Source organism: Dipteris shenzhenensis, chromosome 12 (genome assembly GCF_047967505.1).
Source record: "Dipteris shenzhenensis isolate YYH24624 ecotype China chromosome 12, Dip_SZ_1.0, whole genome shotgun sequence".
NCBI lineage: Eukaryota > Viridiplantae > Streptophyta > Polypodiopsida > Gleicheniales > Dipteridaceae > Dipteris > Dipteris shenzhenensis.
In genome coordinates, this window is record NC_141607.1 from 55611156 (window position 1) to 55633766 (window position 22611).

A 22611-nucleotide genomic window follows, 5' to 3' on the forward strand; every position below is an offset into this window, starting at 1 on the left:
AGGCCAGGAAACCTGATGAAGAGGGAGGAGATGTGGTTGTCCTCCTCAACAGAGTCGAAGCCCAAACGGAAACATGAGAGGAAGATTCTTCAGGAGCCTAGCATCAGAGGGTTAGCCTTAAGCACTGTGGGGCCGCAGACTCTGGAGTATCAAAAACTACCTGGAAGAATCCTCGTCCCAATAAGTGAACATCAATGAGATGGGGTGCAGAGAGAAGTAGAGATTTCAAGCTCTATATCTTTTTTGAGTTGCTACAACTCATCTTTAGGAAAAATTACTTGTCTCGTGGCAATCGAGGCAAAAAGGCCGATTTGAACACAATTCATCTCCATCCAACCAAATATATGCTGCTAGAATGAGGCTAAGATGAGGAGGAAGGAGGCTAGGATGAGGAGGAAGGAGGAGATGGGGGGGTCTAAGGGGAAAGAAGAGAGAGAGAGGAGGGGAGAGAGAGGGCTGAGGGGGGAGAGGGGGATGATCAAGTGAGGGGTGAAGGCCACCACCTCCAACTCCCCCCCTGTGGACAAACCCCGAGACAAACAAACCGTGGAGCACAACCAAACCTGGTCATGGTCAAACACACAAGGCTAGGCGAATCAACAAAGGTGCGGCCACCAAACCGCCATCAAGTAGCCGTCGCCAAAGCCAATTGGGAGGAACACACGCGTCAAGGAGTTAGGAGCAGGAGCCGCTGCTGCCGCCGAATCAACAACAACAAGTCGCACTTAAAGCCGCCGTTGGATCGTAGCCCTCCTCGTACTGCTCCCTCGGCACCATCTTCTCATCCTACACCTTTGAAGGCGCTACCAAGCCACCTCCAGCTATGTGCAGCACTGTAGGGGAGTGGTCCAATTAAGTGGTCCTTACCAGAATCCCTGTAGAGCCCCCTCTATGTAGTGCCTAGGCCCCGACATAGAATCGGTCCAAACAATCCAGCAACCCATCGTGTCTCCTCTGTTTGAAGGAAAAGAAGAGGCTGCTTGGGATCTTGGTGAGCTCTACCTCTGCTACCATAGGTCTCTACCACTAACCGCGAAGATGAACTGCTCTCAAGTGCTCCTCTCTGCTGCCGGCATCTCTGCATAAAAAGCACCTCCTTGTTTGTCCTCAGCGAGCTCTAGATTGTTAAAGTCGCCCCCAACAATCCAGGAGTCTACATCCAGGAGGCACTCTGTCAAACGTCTCCAAAAGGTTGGGCAGTGTTGCTGGTAGGCTGGTGCGTAGACGTTCAGGATGCCAATCTTAGACTCGCCCATGCGGAGGCCCATCCAAACTGCTCGACCCGTGAGAAGTTCCCTCTGGTCATGCACCTTGGGAGCTACTGCCTAGGATGCCGAAATGCAAACACCTCTCCAGCCTACTGCAGGAGAGGGCTTCTCCTCGGAAACAAGTGACGACGACAATTGATATCTGCTGCTATAAACATATGCTCTTGAACTAGAAGGAAATCCACTGCTCATCCTACCACTGCCCTTTGCAACTCCTATTGAAGTATCAAGTATTGCGGTTGGCTCCTTGCACGATCAAGGAGACCGTGACATTCCAGCCGACCATGGTCCAACACAAGGGGAAGATGACATAATGAGCAAAGCTCATTTGTGTGTGGGACCCTGCACCATAGTCTCTGACTTCTGTGATTTCAGTGAGGGGAGGAGAAGTCGCCTATATCCGTGCATTTGCGCACTAGGGGCATCACCGGTTCGATGCCTACCTTCCATGCCCACTGCATCATGAAGGAAACATCTATCCCAAACCTGTCAGCACACTGCTAAAGCGTCCAATAGGTCAAATGCATGATCTCCACCTCTAGGGGGAGAGAACATGCGGGGGAGGACAGCTAGACAAAGAAGAGGCTGTCCCTGGACCTACTGCAACTCCAGTGTCCCTCTGCTGCACCAACGGTTGTGGTCCAAAGGCCTTTGCCTCGGGCGGCAAGGGGGACCTAGTAGATGGGGAAGTTGACACCGGAACCTCAGAGGATCATGCACCCTACTACTTTACCTGTGGATGTGTGCCATGGGTCCCAGTCCCTTGTGGGTCCTCCAAAAGGTCGAAGAAAGTCTCATCCTCTGGCGTCTCAGGGCGTGCTAGGGGGACCCCTCTGCCCACCTCTCCCCCCCTTGCAACCTTCATCCCCTTCATCGCCACCTCCCGCTGTAGCATCCGTCACCACCCGTCCTTCCCTCTCCCCTGCTCCCCTCCCCTTCTACTACAGCAGCCCCTCCCCCCTCCTCTGCCTCCTTCGTTCCCAGCTCCTCCTCCAGGCCGGAGGTGGCCCCTCCGCCAGTGGGCAGGGGGAAAGCCAAGGGCTCTCTCCTCGCCCTGCCCCCTCAGGCAGATACTTCCCACCCCCAGCAGCAAACTGAATCTACCAAGGACAACCTCTTTGACCACGTCCGGAAGGAGTGGCCGCTTCTTTCAGCTCACTAGGTCCGAGACCACGCCTTGGGCAGCCATTGTCGAGGGAGTTGTGGAGACTACGACCATGGAACTATTTTGACGTCCCCTATGCATATTCTTTGTGTCTAGAGATGACTTTACTGATTCTACAGCCCCTCAAAGGGGGCTCTATCTGTGTGGTTGGCTCTCGTATCTACCCGTTCTAGGGACTACACTGCACCTCCACTGAAGAGAAGCAGTGGACCTCGTCTTTGTTTGACTGGATGATGAGTGAGTAGATGTATTGATGGAGCAGTGGATGGGCCCACAGGGGGTTGTTGACCTGTGGCTCAACCATGGGGACTCTGCCATTTATTAGCTCGTCTTTTTCGCTTCGCAACTGGGAGAGGGCTTCCCAGGGTGCACACAATACGCCTGGGAAGCAGCCTCACTCTTTGCCCGCAACTTCTCCTTCGCCTTTGCCTTTCTTCTGCGGTCCCAACCACCCTGCTTTCTTCATTTTTTTTTTCCCTTCCCAACTTTGGTACACTCTTTGTCGAATGGCCCACCCAAGGGGTCTGGGACTCATGATGTTGATGTTGCTGATGTTGGTGCTGTTGGCTATAGGCCCGCAGAGGTCTCGTTGCTTGTGGAGCACTTTGTGGTTCCAAGTGCATCCGCTAGTGTGGAGGAGGGGGGCTCAATCTTTGTCCTAGAGGGCAATCCCATGCCACATACCCCATCAAATGGTATCGGAGGCGCTGGCCTAGGAGCCCTAAGATCTCTACCCACTAGTGTAGCTCCCCCCCGTCTAGTGTCTTGAGGTAGATCTCCTTTGGGAGAGACACTGGACACTCCACCACTAGCCGGAGTCTGGGGACCCCGTCATCTACTCCAACTGAAGCTGTGTTGTCCGGTGGGGACGGGAGAATGGCTTTGTACTCTCTCTGGAGCCTCGGAAAGTGGAGCGTCATCAGAGAGTGAGGGAGAGCTAGTCGTCTGAGACCTCGCCGTCGCATAACGAACCGTGACGGAACTGCAGTTCCGTCACGTCAAAGCTTCAAAGGCTTCACACAGTCTCGCCACCGAATCATTCCCAGAACCCTTAAGCCCACAGAGGCGCCCTACCGACGGGATTACCTGGCCGGGCCAATGATCATAACCGAGCACCGGAGTGCGAGCACGGGATCGACGGAGGTTTTGCGCATCGACGGAAACCCGTCGACGGAACCAGTCGGAGGACGATGGAAAGGTCGGGAGGCGTCACCAGGATCGATTGCGAGCGACCCTCGCTCCTGTGGATGCCCACGGACCTGGAGAAGGAGAGCGATGCCTCATATCGTCCATTCGACGTGTGCATGGGAAGGAAGGTCGCCATAGCTCCGGAGACCCGAAGTCTTCTATATAACCGTGTGGATAGAAACGAGTCTCAAGCAAGGCCACGGCCCCGGTGGCTAGCCGGGCCGTGAGGTATTTGGAGCGTCATCACACAGATCATGGGTTCGATTCCGGGCAGGGGGAGACAGATCGCGAGCCGACGAGGGGGCCGACCCCCTTTTGCTGGTCAACCGGACACACAATATAATCAAGGGGTTCTACTTGGTTACACCAACCAAGACAAGGCCCCGTGGTTAGCCCATCGATAGGTGCTGCGGTCCATTCTTCACAGGTTCCGCGTTCGATTCCTGCACGCGGTGTGTGCGATCTTTTTGGAGCGCCCGCGTTCGGATCAGCACACGTTATAACTGAGAAGGCGTGCTTGGTTACACTAACCAAGTGCTGGCTCGGTGGTTGGCGTGGCAAGCTCGTGGGAAGGTGGTCGCGGGTTCGAATCCGCCTCTCAGCTGTACAGAAGTTCGGAACGCTTGCGTAGAAGCGAGTACACGATATAGGTAAGAAGGGGTCTTTTAGTTCCAATAACAAAGACCAGCCCACTTGGCTATCCCGACAAAAAGTTTCTGCGCATCGTTACCTGGAGGTCCTAAGTTCGATTCCGGCGGGTGGCCATCCCTTTTTTGGCACAGCCACTAACTTTAGAGGAACCGCCAATCCGTTTTGGCAGTTCAGACAATTTAGCCCCAGCTAAATTTAGCTAGTCCCAACTAGTCAGATAGGGAGTTTTTGGGAGCAGACTTCACAGGTGTTTTCCCTCGCTCGTACTGATTTTTCGGAGTAAGCCTCAGGCATTACTTTTGCCCCACGGAGGTTTAGCAAGCGTTTTGGGAAGGAGAGGTTCTTCAAAGCCGTAGCTCCCGGGAGGAGCTCTGTGCTCTCCTTATATCTGGAGCGGTAACATCCTGAGCTGAGCAAGAGGTGGCGGGCTTGGACACCAATGTGGTCGCATCCTAAGGAGGATCATGAGAATTACTAGCCGCAACCAAAACGGGAATGTCCGAAGCGGTCTGTAATGTGTGAGAGCTCCCCCTGATCTGCAGCTGGCGGAGGGACACAGACACTAATGGGAGACGATGAGAGCAATAGGTGCAGGTAATGCGGCACGTGCCAAGAGTGAAGGTAGTGCTCTAGGAACACTCTGTGAAGGAGAAACACTCTATTGAGGTCAAGGAGGAACTGCACCAAAAGGTTTTTTGGGCCTCTTTGTCTTTCTTGGAAAATCCCTGGGAAAATGCCCAACAGTCCTATAGATCCTACGCTGGTCCCATCTGCGCACAATCTCGACTCTTTGCTGAACGAAAGAACAATCAGGACGATAAAACATGACATGGTTATCGGCAACCATCCTAACCCTAGGGACCCCATCTGCTGCTGCTGAAAAGGGTAAATCAGGGAGGAGGGATCTCTTTCATCACTCCAAAGGTAGCTCCAATCGAGGCGAGGAGCCGATGATAAACTTAAGGAAGGACACGGAACCTAATGTGCAAAGAAAAGACCTAGCTATCCTCTTCTACTGGGTCAAAACCCAGCGTGGAAGGTCCCAAAAAGAACGTCCTAGAACCGAAGTGCAATGGGCTGGCTTTGAGCACAGTGCTCGCAGCCTCTAGAAAATCAAAGACCACCTAGAAGAAACCACGTCCTAATAAACAAACATCTTTAAGGCGTGGGACAAGGTCAGAGGATAAAGCTGCAAGCATCCAATCCTTGGCTTGAAGTCTGGAAGGGTGGAATCCATAGATGCGAAAGCAAAAAGGGTGGTGGAAGACTCCAATTCCACATCTTTTTGAAGCTGCAACAACTACTCTTTTGAAAAAGTGCATGTTCTTGCAGCCTGTGGAAGCGGATGGGGATTGATTGAATGCACCATTCGTCAATCGAGGGTGGGAGGCCAACTCAAACTAAAAATAAAATCTATGTCCATCTTGAGGGAAAGAGGGGAAGCTAGAGAACGGCTGGAAGAGAGAGGAAAAGAGAGAGGCTGAAAGGGAGAGAGAGAAAGAAAGAAAGAAAGAAATATGTATTAACGTCTTCGAGAGGCCTCGCGGGCCTATGAGACAAAGCACAGCAACAAAGTAACACATGCTCATACAAGCCACAAACCACAAAGGGCAGGAGTGGGTGAGGCGAGGGCTGAGAACAGGTAGGGAGGGCTAAGAGGGGGCGGAGAGGCTGAGAGGGGTTGCGGGGAGGCTGAGAGAAGGCGGAGGGGCAAGAGGGGAGAGCTGAGGAGGGGGGGGGGCTAAGAGAGCAGGCGGGGAGGCTGAAAGGGGGGGTGGGGGCTGAGAGGGGAGGTGAGGAGGTAGTAAGAGGGGGCAGAAAGGACTAGAGGAGGCGGGGGGCAGGGAGGGGAGGCGGGGGGTAGGAAGAGGGGATGGGGAGGCTGAAAGGCAGTGGAAGGCTGAGAGGGAGGCAGGGGGCAGGGAGGCTGAGAAGGGAGGGAAGGGGCTGAGTGGGAGACGGGGAGGAGCTGCAGCTCCTAGCCCACTCCCACATTTTTTAACCTTGCCCTCCTACATCTATAAAAGTAACCTTCCCCCACCCTCATTTGGTAACCTTCCCCCACCCTCATTTGCACACAGTTTTCTCTCCCTCTTGCTGGTGCATACTCTCCTACAGTTTTTTCTTTTGCAGCAGCTCCTCCTGCCTCTACAAAGACTTCTCTATGCAGTCCTGCAGCAGTGGCCCTTGCAACAACAGCCTCTGCAGCAGCACCATCCCTTGCAAACAACACTTCTGTAGGCAGCAACAGCCCCTGCAACAACAGCTTCTCCTCCAGCCTCTTTCTCTTGCTGGCACTCTGATTCAGATATTGCTTTATGCAGATGATGTGGTACTTCTATCGTCCTAAGCAGAAAGGCTCCGGAGACGTCTCGATGCACTACAGAATTTCTGTGAGTCGCATGATCTGAAGGTCAACCTTGGTAAAACCAAGGTTATGATCTGATTCGGGTCGTGATGGATTGGGAGAGTTTTATGTTGGGAAAACTATCAATTCATCACACGAGAGCCTCCCTCTAAAGCTTAATACACATAAACTATAGAAACAGCTCACATGTGATATAAACACTAAACAAGGTTCCTTCACTCACAGCGACAGAGAGACGAAGGAAATAGACGACATATATTTATCTAGACTATCATCAAAAGACCTTGACAAAAAAGCCTCACCTCTACTGAGTTTTTTGGCAATACAACAGACTCGACTAAGGACCCTATAGACAGAGCAGCTGCTGCTGTATCAAAAAACTGCACGGGCACAAAGCCTTCAACTAAAACCGACTACTACAAGCCATGAACCTTGGCGACCCATATATTCCACCAGCTACTGCTCTCCATAGCCGACTCTCATCAGAGAGCTACAATGATGCAGGTCGGCACCAAGAAGAAGGATCACCGCCATGTCATGCGCTTGTGTAGGAGCCAGAAGGCTCTATGAGTCGTCGCCATGCACCTACAACTGCCAGGTGTCCACCACGTAGCTTTGAGTCCTGCATCGGCCAATGAGAGGCGACCCTCCAGCAATATATCTGCATGGGGTTAAAATTAATGTCCCCATAAGGGTGACTTCTAACATTTTACCTTTGACGGGTCACCGGTAGAGATTGTTTCAGCATATACATACCTAGGGGTTATCTTTTCCGGACCCATTTTCACCATGAGACCAGCGATGCAGAATCGCCTCAGCAGAGGGTATGCCTCGTTAGCCAGGTTGGAGAGGGAGTGCTTCCGTTCACATTTCCAGGACCCTCAGACCAAATGTCTTCTATTTGACTCCTTGGTTCAACCAGCAAGGATGTATGGCCCTTGTTGGGGGCCAGACGTGTCAGTTACAAAATGGGCCCACGTGGAGTGGCTATAGATGCTTATGCTATCATAGATGATTCGGAGTAAGCCGTCAGTCCCTCACCAGATCATTCGAGCTGAGTTTGGATATTCACCATTGCAGCTTGATGCACTTATATCAAGTCAGGGCATACGGAGATCGTACCTATGGCCGTAGAAGACTACCTTGGTTAGCATTGTCCTCCTCCATGGCGTTATCAATGGGGCAGGTGACCAGAGATGATGGTATGCACACATAGTGAGATGGTTTGAGCGACTGGGGTTACATATGGGTTGACTTCCTCCTTTCCAGTATAGCATTGATGCATCATTCTCCCCACTGCAATATCATGAGGTCAACCAGGTCATACATGAGGATCATTCCGGACCTGGTTGGAACTAGTTGAGCTCCCTGTGAAGCTTAGCTTCTACAGAGATCATTGCCTACATATCTTGGATGAGCAATTTATCGACCCACCACGGTATACACGGGTTCACTTACCCCATTCATTGAGGATCTCCATTGGGCTACTTCCGGTCTCTTCTCATAGGCTCCACATTGAGAGTGGCCGAGCAGAGGGTCTACCTAGGGAGGAGCGCATTTGTACTCTATGTAGCCTACAAGAGGTTGAGTTGGAGGAACATTTCATCTTCAGATGCCCTCTTTACTATGAGATCAACGGGCGATTCTCTTGTTTATTCAGAGATAGTCCCGGGGTGTTATCCCGATTTCTCTCTTATCTAGATTAGAGATACTTGGCTGCGTTCATTCATGAGGCAGTTAGACATCGTGAGCACCTACTCTGATCTTAGAGACACGTGGAGCAGACCCAATTGGACTCATCTTAGAGCATGATCACTGAGTTCTTTCAGCCGATCACACGGATGCCTGCTCTACAGGTCTCAGACATGATCGTGACCCAAAGCCAGTGACACGACAACTCAGACGGCGGGTTGATGCACAGATTACACCTGGGGACAGTCCCTCCATGTTCAAATTGGGAATCATACCGACAGGAGTGACGGTCACTCTCGTCAGACACAGAGTTATGACCAGGATCAGCGTAGGAATACACCCACTGGGAGTAGCCAGCACTCCATATCTGATTTCATGTTATCACTCCCTCAGTCTTGACGAGGGGAGGGGCCACATTGTCCTGGAGCACACTTCATTATGTCTTATGACGGTATTGGAGGATGGTTTTGCTGTAGATGATTATTACTATTATTGTTTGATGTGACTATGTAGGATACAGTTTTCTGTTTTTGTATGGGTGTGGATGTTCCACCCCTGTCAGCCAAGCTTATTTGCTGATCAACAAGCAGAGCATTGTGAACAGACCTGTCAAGCTAACAGTGCTGATACAGGACAATCAGAAATTGTCAGCCATGATGAGAGTTTGGCACCTGGGCAAGTCAATAGGGCAGGCAGCTCAATCGATTTGCAACAAGTGAAGAGACAACTTGATTTTCTTGCGTTATATGAGTCATTGTGACGATTCAGCAAAGTGAACGGACGTGGGCCATCAATCATGGAAGCATTAGGGCATCTTAGCTCACGTTTTAGACTGAAGGCAATCCCTGAACTTGAAGGAACCCAGCTCCACCCCTCTAGCTGGACTTGTATCAGGTTTTTTCAGTCTCATAGACCCATTGTTCTTCCTAAGACTTTAATAAACTTTCTTTCTTTCTTTCTTTCTTCAGAAACAACTCTTATAGCGGCTCTGCTTGCAGCCCTTTCTCTGCAGAAACTCCTACCATAGCTCTTCCTGCAGCCTTTACTTGATCCTACTCCCAGCAACTACTCTCAATTTTGAGGCAAATCTATAATATTTACATTGTTTTCTGCATAGTGTCTGAAGTTGCATCAGAGATCTAGAAGCACATAGTTATGCTATATCAAAATCTGCTTTTCAAAGATTTCGCTAAGTGTTACTGATGTGTTGAAACATTGATACTTGTGCAGGCATCTTCCCTCAGGATTGGAGAGCCCTTTAAGCCTCAAGTACCCTATCTAGGCTATCTTTTGATACACTATTGTGTATATAGGCTTACTGCTCAGCCTTGAATTTCATTCCAATGTGTTCTATATAACTCCGCCTATAGTCTTAGTCCCTTCAGTTTGGTCTCAAGTTTGGAAGGTGTTGATAAGATTTACTTCGGCAACTTGGTCTTGTATCTCATTGTAATAAAGAGCCTAGGGGGGGGGAGTGTCTTGGCCCCTTAATCATGTGTTCATCTTTTCTCAAGCAATATTGTACATGTCACTTTTCATCTTGCAAATCTATGAGAGTAATGTTTGCTAGACCAAGGAGATAGTCGATGGGGTGACAAAGGCACTGGTCCGACAGAAAATTGTTGCTAGAAGACCACAGTGGACCACGAAGATTGACCAAGGTCAGCACTTTATCATGGGTTTCATGCCACCACAACATCAATCACTACAAAGGCCTCTCCACCGAGATCCTCTTATCCATTTCCAATGGCCCGATGGACTTGGTTCCACATAAGCATATAGAGGACTTCCATAGTGATACCGCATCATAGATTTTTCCTCCTCATGGGTTAACATGTTTAGTATTCGAGTTTGTGTTTCTATTTGCCTTGGGTGCATGGCTCCACCCAGTCAACTCATTGTATCTCAGCTTATCATTCTCATAGACTGAAGCTTCGGTCTTTCGAAGACTTCAATAAACGTTCTTTCTTTCTCTACTAGGACCATATATGTTGATACTCTTTGTTACTAGTTTTCTCTTTTCTAGTTCCGCAAAAAGTTAGTAATATTGTTTAATTGTCTAATCAACTTTAGATTGAGTTCAGTAGGTTTACCTACAGTGGTGTAGGTGGTGGTTGTTTTCTTGTCCAACGGAGTTATGTCTAGACCTTGTATTTTGTACTTCTTTTCTTATTACAAGCATTCCGTTTCATTTCATTTTGGAAGGCATTTGCTTCAATGCCTCTAACTTTATCCACGACCCTCTTTAGACTCTACAAAGATGATCCCCTAGATGGTAGAGGTTCTCTTGGACCGATTTTGTTATACACTAATGATGTGGTCTTAATCTCAGATATGGCTGTTGAAATATGAAGCCAAAGTGAGTCTAAAATGAGTGTTCTAGGTGGTCTAGGTGTGTTTTATAGTCTAGTGAGTCCTAGACATGCCACGTGTCATATTGGGAGTTATCCCATATACACTATGGCTTTCTAGAGTCTAGTGTCACACAGTATAGTGTTGTACGTGTCTTTCTAGAGTCTAGTGTCACACTATATACTGTTGTACGTATCTATTGTCTATCACATTAGTCAACATCAAGCTCTATATCATGTGAGTATTTTGGTTATGATTGCCTAGCACTTGTTCTTTCATTTGCTTTCCCTTTTGCCTTTCCACTATGCTTTCCATATTTCCATTCCGTTCCTAGTTAGCTCCATGTCTCTTCATGTGGTATTAGAGCCTTCCTTCCTAGCCCTTCCCTTCCTCCTTGCTTCTCCATGAGGTAGAGGGTGGCCGGAAAGAGAAGCTGCCCTCTCTTCTCTTGAAGGAGCTCCCCTTCCCTTCCCTCTTCTTCCTTTACCTCTCCATTTTGAGCTCCACTCCTTCTCCACCCGATCCTCACCAACAATGGCAACTCAGTTCATCTCCAATGGTTCGTGGCAGCTCCCTGCTCAGCTCACAGGCGCCATTATTTTGCCTACTGTCCAGCACGCAGCAAGCAGCAAACAGCCTGCTATTCAGCCCGCAGCAAGCAGCAAACAGCCCGCTATTTTGCTCGCTATTCTGCCCGCCATCCTGTTGCTCTTCTGCTCGCCTCTCTGCCCGCCATGCTACTTCTCTTCTGCCCGCCATGCTACTTCTCTTCTGCCCGCCATTCTTCTCTCCAAAAGTGCGCCATTCTTTGCTGCTCCTACTGCCCGCGTAGTGCTGCTGCCCACGCTTCCTTCCACTCACTTGCTTCTACTATCCTGCTTCCACTTACTTCAGCTGCCCACACAGCTCTAGCTCTAACAGTTCTGTCATCAATAGAAGCCAGTCCCATTTGTTGAGCTCTCAGCTAGGGGCATCGCTTCTTCAATTTGACTTGCCCGTACCCGAGGTGAATCTCCACTTTCTACTATTGGATTGGAAGTGAAGGTGCTTCCAACATGATGTAAGCACTTTGACACTACTTCGACACACTACACTATAGTGACTTCTCCGATTGGTGCATTGCTTCGAGCTTGATGTGAGTCCCAATTACACCTTGACTTCTTCGATCACCTCTCCAAGTGCTCGTGGTGCCCGTGGTACACATTGGTTGGCTCCTCGAAGTGCTTGTGACACCTCTGGCCTCTACTTTGACATCGGTGACTCTGCCTTAGCCATTTTGAGAGTCACTATGTGAGTGCTCCATCACCCCATGGACTTCACCGACACATCTTTTGGGGCATTCCTGCCTAGCGCTTCTTCGACATTGTCATCGTCTTGCAAGGATGTGCACACGTGTGCAGTGGCTACTTGGAGGACATCTCTTATCATAAAGAGATCTATTTTTTTATTACTATAACTTGATGTATTTTGGCGTCCTCTGCCCTGGGTAGTCTCCCTAAAATGATATGTATTGAGTGTTTTCATTGAGTCTAAAGGTCCTTTGCCTTGGATAGTCCTCCTAAACAGATGTATTGGTTTTTCTTTTTCTCTTTTTTTGTGACTTCATCCCGGTTTCCATTATGAAGCCAAGGGGGGATGTACTGTGGGAACCATATGTATTGGCTTTGATAGGTCTCGTTATCAGGCCTGGCCAAGTTCCAGGATATTGGTGTATTCCTAGACCTATGAGCTGGTCATGTAGCCATGCTATAACGTGAGCCTCTGAGCATGTTGTCTCAAGCCATGAGAGTGCTTGGATCAACCTCTGAACACGCTCGAACTTTAGCCTCTGAGTTACATAGGGTGCACAGTTTGATGACTGTCATTGTCATGTTCTATTCTTGGTTCCATTCTAGTAGTCTCTCACCTTGCCTTCATGGGGGGGTGTTGGAATATGAAGCCAAAGTGAGTCTAAAATGAGTGTTCTAGGTGGTCTAGGTGTGTTTTATAGTCTAATGAGTCCTAGACATGCCACATGTCATATTGGGAGTTATCCCATATACACTATGGCTTTCTAGAGTCTAGTGTCACACTATATATTGTTGTACGTGTCTATTGTCTATCGCATTAGTCAACATCAAGCTCTATATCATGCGAGTATTTTGGTTATGATTGCCTAGCACTTGTTCTTTCATTTGCTTTCCCTTTTGCCTTTCCATTATGCTTTCCATATTTCCACTCCGTTCCTAGTTAGCTCCATGTCTCTTCAATGGCATGCTTGGCAGCCCCATAAGCATCCTCTGAAGATCAACCTTGGTAAAACCAAGGTCAGTATCTTTATCAATAGTGATACCCATCTGTAAATTGAATCACTAACTCTAAAAGGATCACCAATTGAGATCGTCACATTGTATGTATACTTGGGATGCATCTTTATAGGATCCCAGTTTAGTATGAAACCAGCTACCCAAGCTAGAATGACAGAGCACTCCCTGGATAAAGAGACAATGTTTTTAGGCCCACGTCCATCATGTCAACACAAAATCTCTCTTCTCTAGTTCTCTTTCGATAGCAGCCTTGTATGCAAGGGCTTTTTTAGGAGTAAATCTCCAAGGTCAAGAAAGTGGGTGGTTTTGAGAGGCTAGAGGTCACGATATCATGTGTATGATCTGCAAGAAGAGATGCACCCCACATGACATCATCTGGAGTATGGTAAGACTGACTTAAGGAAGAGCCAATCACAATGGTGGGCTCTCTCCTCTACTACAATGGCTGGCTCTCTCTTCTACAACGGAAGGCTCTCTCTCTTAAATTGATGTATGTCTGATTATGTTTTTTTTTCCAAGCTACAATGTAGGTACCATAAATCATTTGAGTTGCTTCTTGCACTCCTTGGAAGCTGCCATGTGCCCTCCCTAAGCAGATTTACTAGAGGGTTTTGTATTGTCCCATAGACGTGTTGGTCTTCCGTGACAGTAATAGACTTTCTTTCTTTCTTTCTTCTTCCACGCATCTCGTAACTAAGCGGGATGAGATGTTGGTATACCCATGCCCACTTGGGTGTGCCCACCAAGTGTTGGCATACCATTAATCATCCTTCATCGCCCAATATTCCCTAGGTGCACCCTACTTACGTCTGCCATACTAAGAGTCCCATTGGGTCCTAGCAAAAGATTTATGGCAAGTGTACATTTAGCGGACACGGGTATCCCCACCAATGCATTCCTATGGCACTAGAATGGCCTTCTTGTGGAGAGCAGTTTCTGCAGTTAACCAATGATGGATACCTCCAAATCCGCCACTCGCATGCCAAGTGGATAGCCATGGGCCAGCTCCAGATATCCTCGCACCAATTCTAGATAAAGGCCACATGACATTGGCATTGAGGCAAATGAGAACTTGCTAATGGGATGCCTCCAATATTATGAGACCACAAGTATATAAAAGCATGTTTGAAAGTGGACTCAAAGGCTAGACAAATTGTTGAATGTGCGGCACTCTTTGTATCAAAGGTTACCAAACATCGACGAGCATTTATCAAACCTATAGACAAGCATCATCCCACTACGTAGGGTGTCAAGTCAACAGGAAGTTGGCTATAGGGCTTGTGAGTACTTGCCCCATCTAGGGTATGGTCACTATGGCATCATTAAGTTAGGCAACATCGCGACGCCCCACATGCATGCTTGCCACTTGATAGGCGACCGAGGACTCGGAGTCTTAAACCCTATTTCCATTTTTTAATTTTAAATTTCCAGTTACGTTATGCATATAGTGTTGTGCTAGACACCTCTACTTCCCCTACATAGGGTTTTTCCCTTAGAGTCTTAAACCCTATTTTCATTTTTTATTTTTTATTTTCCAGTTACATTATGAATATAGTGGTGTGCTAGACACCTCTACTTTCCCTACACGGGTTTTCCCTCATGATGTATTCAGGTTTTGGTCTCATAGGCCTTTTTGGCCTTTTCCAAACGTTCATCCCATGGGATACACAATGAGGACTTAGAGCAGCCAAAAATAGAGCATAAAGGTTTCTCAGACTCTGTAATTGTGCCATTTCTTTTAGTGCCACTTGCTGAGGTGGAATTACAAGTCATCCTACTGGTTGTATCTGTGCATGCTCAGGAACCTAATTACTTTTGCAAAAGGAAAGGAGGCCAAGCAGTGCATGGCAAAGACAGAAAAGAATGCAAGAAACTCGATTAAACTGAGCAGAAGAACCAACCTATCTACAATGGACAATACCAAATTGCATGAAACCTAGGATACCAAACATAATTACAGTACATCTCCCGCACTATGCAGAGGCACGTAAGCACTCCAGCTTAGATATAGATCAGAAAGGAATCGAAGTCATACGTCGAGTTTCCAGTGGAGCAGCTCGATATCCCACTTTGGTCAAATGGAGCCCCACTACCCGGCTTGATAGAGTAAACAAGACCAATTCCCAATCCCACAGCAAGCAGCATCGAGAGTAAATAGTATAGAAGAGACCATCCACTTATGCGCGCAGTTCTGCATAAAAGCCAAAGAAAAAACATAGACATTGAATTATAAATAAAAACATAGATATTGAATTTTAGACGTAGAAGCCAAAGTAAAAACATAGACATTGAATTATAAGTTTCTTGGTGGAAGGATGCCCATCTAAATCTATCACCTATAATCTTGTGGTGGGCTTCGAAACTACAAAAATTTTCTTAAGGTTGAAAGATAATCCAAGAAGAGTCAAGAAATAATGTGAACCTTCACATTTACCCATCATTTGTGCTTCTCAGGCTGAAGACGCCACTCATAAGAGCTAGCACAATCAGTGGCAGTACCAATTCTTGCAACGCACGAATCAGAAGCTCTCCAGGATAGCCTATAAAATAACATGGCAATCAGTAACTGCCCTTTGTTTTGATCGGTACTATTCTTGATTTAGGAGCATCTGCTGTGTAATGATCATCCAGTTTTGCTTGGTACCAATCCTTTAACTAGGGATATAGTTTGTACAGTGGTAATACAACTCTCAAAAGGAGCCAGAATTTACAAAGGAGCTGTTTTTGTTACCTATGAGCTCTATGGTGAGAGAAGAACAGTCCAATGTGTACAGGCCACCACCAAGACCAATTCCCACAGCAACCCCAAGTAGTGTCCACCATAGAAGAAACTCCTTTCTAAGCCAATTTCTTCGAATATATTGCAGCATTTTCTTTATAGCATATGGCAGAGAAACTATAGCAAAAATATGTCTGCTCGAACCAGAGTGGCGTTGATTGCCTAATTAACATACAGAAAAAGGGTTCATTATGTATTCCAAAAGGACTGAGAAAACTGCAGCCTCTCGCTTATTGGCACAACGGTACAACATAAGAATAACAAAGCACATAGGGAATTTATCTTTGTACTGCAACCGTCATACTCCCTATGTTATCGATGTTTTTATTTTTCCAAGTTGCAATTCAATTACACCTTTGAAATCAACTGTACAAATCCTCCTTTTCCCTAGCTAGTATATAACAAAGGTACAAGCATACTTAGCATTTGAGACTTATCACAACACCTCCTTTGGTGATCTTTACAGATACAAAATTCTTCAATGAACAAATCCCAGTAATCTCACACTCTTAAAATCAGACTCCCAGTAACTCCGATATCCACACCAAACATATTATTAGTAACCATCCATAGAGTGAACCAAACAAAGTCACTCGGTTTTGTGGATTTCCCATGTGCAAAGAGAAGAGACAAAATTTGGGAAAGCACAATTACCCGACCTACAGGGTGACACTGAGCATTAAGGGCAGACATACAAGGCAAACCTCCACATATTTCCAGGCTGAACTCTCCTCCATGCGTAGTTCAGTGCAACAGAAGCCACCATAATTTATCCCTTCCCCATTTGACAATACTATTCAGTTTCTGAATGTACTCAGTCAAAGTGTGTTAAAAGCCAATAAATTCAACCGTCAATCTCTCTCATAAAAACCTCGGGCATTTTTTGCACCCTGCTCAGAGAACCGGTGTTGGAGCACTCTTGAATTCTGAACTTGTGATTACATAATACCTTTGAAGCTGTCATGATGAGAGTAAACCTGAAGCATAAAACGCTTTGAATGTTGCTGAAAGAATGCAAATGTTGTGCCTATGTGGTGTGGGTTCTAACACAAAGGCAAAGGATAAAACAGCAGCTAAGTTTGGGTAATGGTCAGCAGCAATGCTAAAGGAAACTATGCATTTTGTAGCTATAGAATAGAGCAAGCAGCAATCCTGTTCCAATAATGCAATAGCATAAACAAAGCAATGGTGTCAGAATGGACAGCAGTATTGATGAGGACTCAAATTACTTCTGCTGCAACAAACAAAAAAGCCTTCACAAATATAAGCCAATATTGTGCTGCCCTTCATCAACATTAGCTAGAGCAAAATGCCATGAATAGGGTATACACATGCAAAAGCATGTACGCTTCCAATTTTATCCCTTAATACAACAACGTACTTAATGCAAATATTATGCAGAAGTGATGTAGTCCAGCTGCGTGGAAACAATGCTATTCTGGAGAAATTGTGAATTCCTTCTTCTCCAATCGGGGTCTCAGGCTAGTGCACTTGCTGCCATGAAGCATGTTTTTAGTTCTCTAAGACACTTATCATGATTTTCTCCTTGTTGGTTGACAGAGAATGTCATGCCACTTCATAAAAATTTGTTCCACCAGGTAACAAACATCTCTTTTTTTGGTCCCCCAAAAAGAGACTTCTTTTAAGTATGAAATGAAATGATACATGAGTATGAACACTCATGCTATCAATACCCCATGCGAAGCATGAAAAAGCCAAAGGGGTGGATGAAAATGCCAATCCAAACCAGAGGGGGCCTCAGCGAAGAAACGGCTGCATGTCCATTCTCTGAGAAAGTTCTCCTCTTGAAGTTGCTGATCTGGAAGAGCCCGGATCCTCAACCTAATAGCCAGAAAGTTCTCCTCTTGAAGTTGCTGATCTGGAAGAGCCCAGATCCTCAACCTAATAGCCAACAATGCATGCACAATATCCATTCAGATGCAGCAAGGGTGATGCAAAAATGCACCACGACTACATGATTCGACGAGGTCTTCTCTCTCTCTCTCTCTCTCTCTCTCTCTCTCTCTCTCTCTCAATAATTGGAGGTATAACTTAGGTACTATAAATAATTGGAGCTGCTCTTTGCACTCTTTGGGAGCTGTCATGTGCCCTCCCTAAGTGGAGATGTACTAGAGAGGATTTTTTGCTGTCTCATAGACCCGTTGGTCTTCCGTGGATGTTAAGAGACTTTCTTTCTCTAGAGAAACATCTAGAGGCTCTGGAGATGTTTTGTAGAAAGAAAGACTTGACAGTTAACCTTGGGAAAACCAAGGTTATGATCTTCAACACCTCGCGAGCAGTGTCGTGTCGCCATAGCTTCACATACCGAGACGAGCTAGTGGAGATAGTGCAGTTTTACACATATTTGGGGGTAGTGTTCACCGGGCCAGGTTTCACGATGATCCATGCAGGTACGGCACAATTCACATGAGGATGGGGTGCTCTGGCCCGACTAGAGAGGTGGTGCTTCCATGCACACTTCTAGGACCCTCCAACAAAGGGTTGGCTTTTAGACATGCTGGTGAGACCGACTGCCATGTATGCAGCACCTTTCTGGGGGAGTGATATTTCAGCACCAGAGTGGACGAAAGAAAGGAAAGAAAGAAAGTCTATTAACGTCCACTGGAGACCAAAAGGTCTATGGGACAGCAAGAAACCCTCTAGTACATTTGCTCTAGGGAGGGCACATGGCAGCTTTTGGTTTTGATTTAAACTCTCTGATTAGGGCTACACCTTCACAGTAAACTGCCCATTTTCCATCCTTTCTGGCAGCCCTGACTTCAGCTAATTCAGTTGCCTTATTCTTGAGTTGAGCTTGTGTAAGCTCCTCAGCTATCCATACTTTAGTACCCTTTAGCTTGTAAGATTGTCGAAGAAGCTTGATCCGCATATCTTTTGACTTCAGTGTAAGGATTGCATGACCTTTATAGTGCCTAATAGAAGCTGGCCTGGAGTCGTCATCATCCTTCTCATCATCATCTGTCCATTCAATGTTGGGCAAGCCTGCTTTGATCTTTGTCAATATTTCACTATGTGTGTCCTCCTCTTTGTACCAATCTTCTGGGAGCCCCCCTATTCTAATCTTCAGCGCATTATCACATCTAGCTTCGTGTTCTTTAATCTCTGCTTGAATATCAGACTTGCTTTGGTGTCCACTTCCACAATCGCTTCCTTCTTAGCAATTTGTACTTCAATGTGAACAAGATCTTTGACTGTAGAGACTAGCTGCAGGGGGGTAGGGGGGGAATCCTTACAAGATTTTACAGCCTCATCAATTACTGCCTGCTTACCAGCCCTTCCAGAATGTGAAGTCGGGCCTTTACTTCTGCAAGTTCCAATCCTAGCTCTCAGGTGATCTGAGAGGCTACAGGTGATTATGGGATCCAGGATGATTCGGAGCAAGCCCTCAGTCCCCCATCAGATTCTACAGGCAGAGTTCACCATGACCCCTCTCCAAGTTGATGCCATCTTTTAGACAGTGACTTTCCTCCACAGAGCCTGGGCCTCACCCCAATGGAGATTACTGAGGCTAGCATTAGAGTCTTCTAGGCGACTAGCATAGAGCAGTGTTGATACAACATGGTACGCACGGGTATCCACATGGTTTGGTAGTCACGGCATTCAGATGGACAGACTTCCCCCCTTTCAATACAACATGGATGCACCACCCGAGAGGATCCCACGAGATGAGATCAACCGTATCATACAGTTGGACATCCTCTAGCTCCATACATCTAGGGCTTGGGGGGGAGAGGAGTTCCCCACCAAGATCCACTTCTACCATGACTACTTCCTGAGGGTCTCGGAGCATGGTCTCGTCATCAGACCTTGGTACCTCAAGGATAGGAGAGTCTCACATGCGTTGAGGATCGCCATTGGTCCGTTTTGTGAGTCTCGTCACATCAGCTGAGGGTTGAGGCAGGGAGAGCTGCAGGCATACCCAGAGAGGAAAGGATCTACACACTATGCCGGATGGCGGAGATCGAAACAGAGGAGCACTTTCAATGTGTCTACCCAATGTACTATGAGACCCGAGGGCAATATCACTGCCTCTTTTAGGAGGGGCATGGCTTTGGTCCACTTACATGGCTGATCCATTTTTCCGATCAAGTTCGTGTTGGGCTCTATCTAATTGAGATGTGATGACAGAGAGATATACTGATGCGACAGACCGAGAGCAGCAGGCATTGATGCCACAGGTCACCGAAATCGACAGAGCACAGACACTTGTTACATATTTCTATGCATCTGAGCCAGATGTTGGTGAGGCTACGGGAGAGGAGCTTGATGAGGTGAGAGCATCATGGATTAGCAGTGGGAGTCTCTGCCACGATGCTGCTAGATGAGAGACACGCACTCCACATGCGACACGGAGAGGGACCAGAGCACGCACGATCGAGGTCTGGTCTATTTCAGCCCTCCTCAGAGGTGACCGTCAATGACGAGACATCACCCTTGACATAGCCCATCGGATACAAAGATCGAGGAGACCATGCCCTCCACCACATCGAGAGACAACTCGACAAACACAGATACAAGAGCTCCTCACATCTCATCAGAGAGCCGCTAGGGTACCTGGATATATGGAACATGGGCATGTACTGGGAGCGTTAGCTCTGAGCACCTGATACTCTTCTAATATTTTGCTACTCTAATATTGTGTTCACTAGCTTAGCACTTTAGCTTTAAGCAAGAACCTTAGTGAGCCCTTTGATTCAGCCCTTAGTGGTTTTGCACTTTGTCTCATAGGCCCACTAGGCCTCCTACAGACGTTAATACATCTCTCTCTCTCTCTCTCTCTCTCTCTCTCTCTCTCTCTCTCTCTCTCATATCAGTGGCACGGAGACCTTTCATATCAGTGGCACAAAGAGAGGAGCATGCGCGACACATGTGGATACGAGTCCACCTACCAGACGCACGTATGATTCTCACAGCGGTGTGTTATTTCCCCCCAGATACTTCATCCTATGCACGTGAGGTCACCATAGAGGGGGCACAGTCCGTATGAGTCAATTCAAGATGATATCATTGAATTCTCTAGGTAGGGGGACATCCTCCTTCTTGGTGACTTCAATGCACGCACAGGGAATAGGCAGGTGGGCCTACTAGACTTTGCATCAGATTCCCTCACACTACCAGAACTAGATGCAGCTGAGCTCGGGATAGGAAGACACTATGTAGATGCACCACAAGTGAAAGAGTATAGATGACATCTACTTGAGCTAGGGGCTGTCCATGATTTGATCATTTATAATGGTCTACAAAGATGGCCATCATCTGGTGGTCTCACTTGTTTCCCGCACGGCGGAGGGACAAGCACAATGGACTACCTATTGGGTCCCTTGGCCTTTACCTCAAGGATATACGACTTTATTGTGCCCCCTCCCCCACTTGGTGCTTATCACTCGTACTTAGCCTTTTGTATCTCTAACACTATGCCACACCCACTCATGTACAGGTTCACTTTGATCGTGCCCTGGACCCCATCTATGTGAGCAACCTGGCGAAGGGGCTTCCAGCCTTGCTACTTGGAGATGATGTCGACCTTGTCCACGCCTCAAACACCCTTGCCACAGTAGTCACGGACGCAGCCATCAAGTCTTTCCCATGACTTGATCTGCATGTGCCTCACTAGGGAAGGTGCCACAGAATCCTTGGTATGATGATGAGTGCAGAGAGATGAGAGCTCACCTCACACGTGAGCGAGCCCTTGACCGCTTGACATCACCCGAGGCACAGCGGATCTCATGGCAACTGACACGCCGTAAGCAGCGGGCCTTCCTCACCAAAATTGACGAGCTGCTAGTTAGAGGTAAAGTTTCCCGTCGCTATCTGGTAAAGTTTCGGAATCATTTCCATTGTATGTGAAGTGGCTCAAAGAGCGTAATCTGGCAAATACACCTCAGTTGTTGCAACTTTACCTAGAAGCTTTTCAGGTTGAGCCAACTTTGGTTGTGACTTTTTGAGCATAGGTCTGGAGCATTGCCTGATGCCTAGGAGAGGGGCAGTACCTCTGTCTCTTTGTACAGACAGGCTTAGATATCTAGAGGTCGCTTGGTGTCACTATATGCTCACCCAACGTACCTGCTTGCTGACAGTATATCTGCCTTGGGACTGCTATGATAAGTATACTATTCACTATAAGATAGTTTTTGCAGTGTATATGGATTGCTATCCTAGGCTCTGAACAATCATAAATGCTATGCCAATTTGTAATACATGCTTCTTGAAGGTATATTCACATGTATTTCAGACGCAATCAAGGTCGCTTGCCGTGTTTCAAGAGAGGGGTATGTCACAAGGGTGTGAATTTTAGCACATGCATGTTGGCTTGCATGTGGGCTAGACGCTGAGAAATAAAGCGGGAAGGGCTTGGGGTTGTGCAGTAAGTTCTCCCTAGGCGAATGTGCCATGGGGGTGAATTTCAGGTTTGGGCCCAAAAGGGGGCAAAGAACACTTAGAACCCAAGTTGGGCATTGGTTTGCTCTTTAAAATTTGCCCCAATAGAGAGGACAATGGGGGCAAATGAGGGGGGGGATGCCACGTGGCATTTCCCCATGCCTTGGATCAATTTGGCAAGGTTTCCTTGGGAAGCACCTGGAAGGAAAAAATCACGTAAGGTTGGGAGTACGAAATGGTGGCGGAACGTCGCATGAACAGAGAAGCACCTGGTCGAGAGAGAATTGAAGGATTTTAGAGCTATGGGTTTTCCTGGCGCATGTGAGAACTCTCACGGCAGAGAGTATGACCTTCCTTACAGCTGTGTACGGATTTTATAAGGGCAGGTACGGCTCTGTTGGTAGTACAAGCATGTATGACTGGGGCTGCGCAGAGGTTTGTGT

The 22611-nt window shown here is 47.4% G+C and overlaps 1 protein-coding gene across 2 annotated transcripts in view; it reads right to left on the bottom strand.

Annotated features, from left to right (window-relative positions):
- LOC147896428 (uncharacterized) overlaps nucleotides 1-22611 on the bottom strand; it is an 84936-nt gene that overhangs the window by 47208 nt on the left and 15117 nt on the right. For both annotated transcript variants that reach the window (XM_087382910.1, XM_087382909.1), the window contains exons 2-4: nucleotides 15722-15931; nucleotides 15425-15530; nucleotides 15026-15181 (exon numbers count right to left, since the gene is read on the bottom strand). In XM_087382910.1, coding sequence (XP_087239036.1) covers nucleotides 15026-15181; nucleotides 15425-15530; nucleotides 15722-15860 — 401 coding nt within the window. In that variant the 5' untranslated portion in view covers nucleotides 15861-15931. The remainder of the gene's footprint in view (nucleotides 1-15025; nucleotides 15182-15424; nucleotides 15531-15721; nucleotides 15932-22611) is intronic.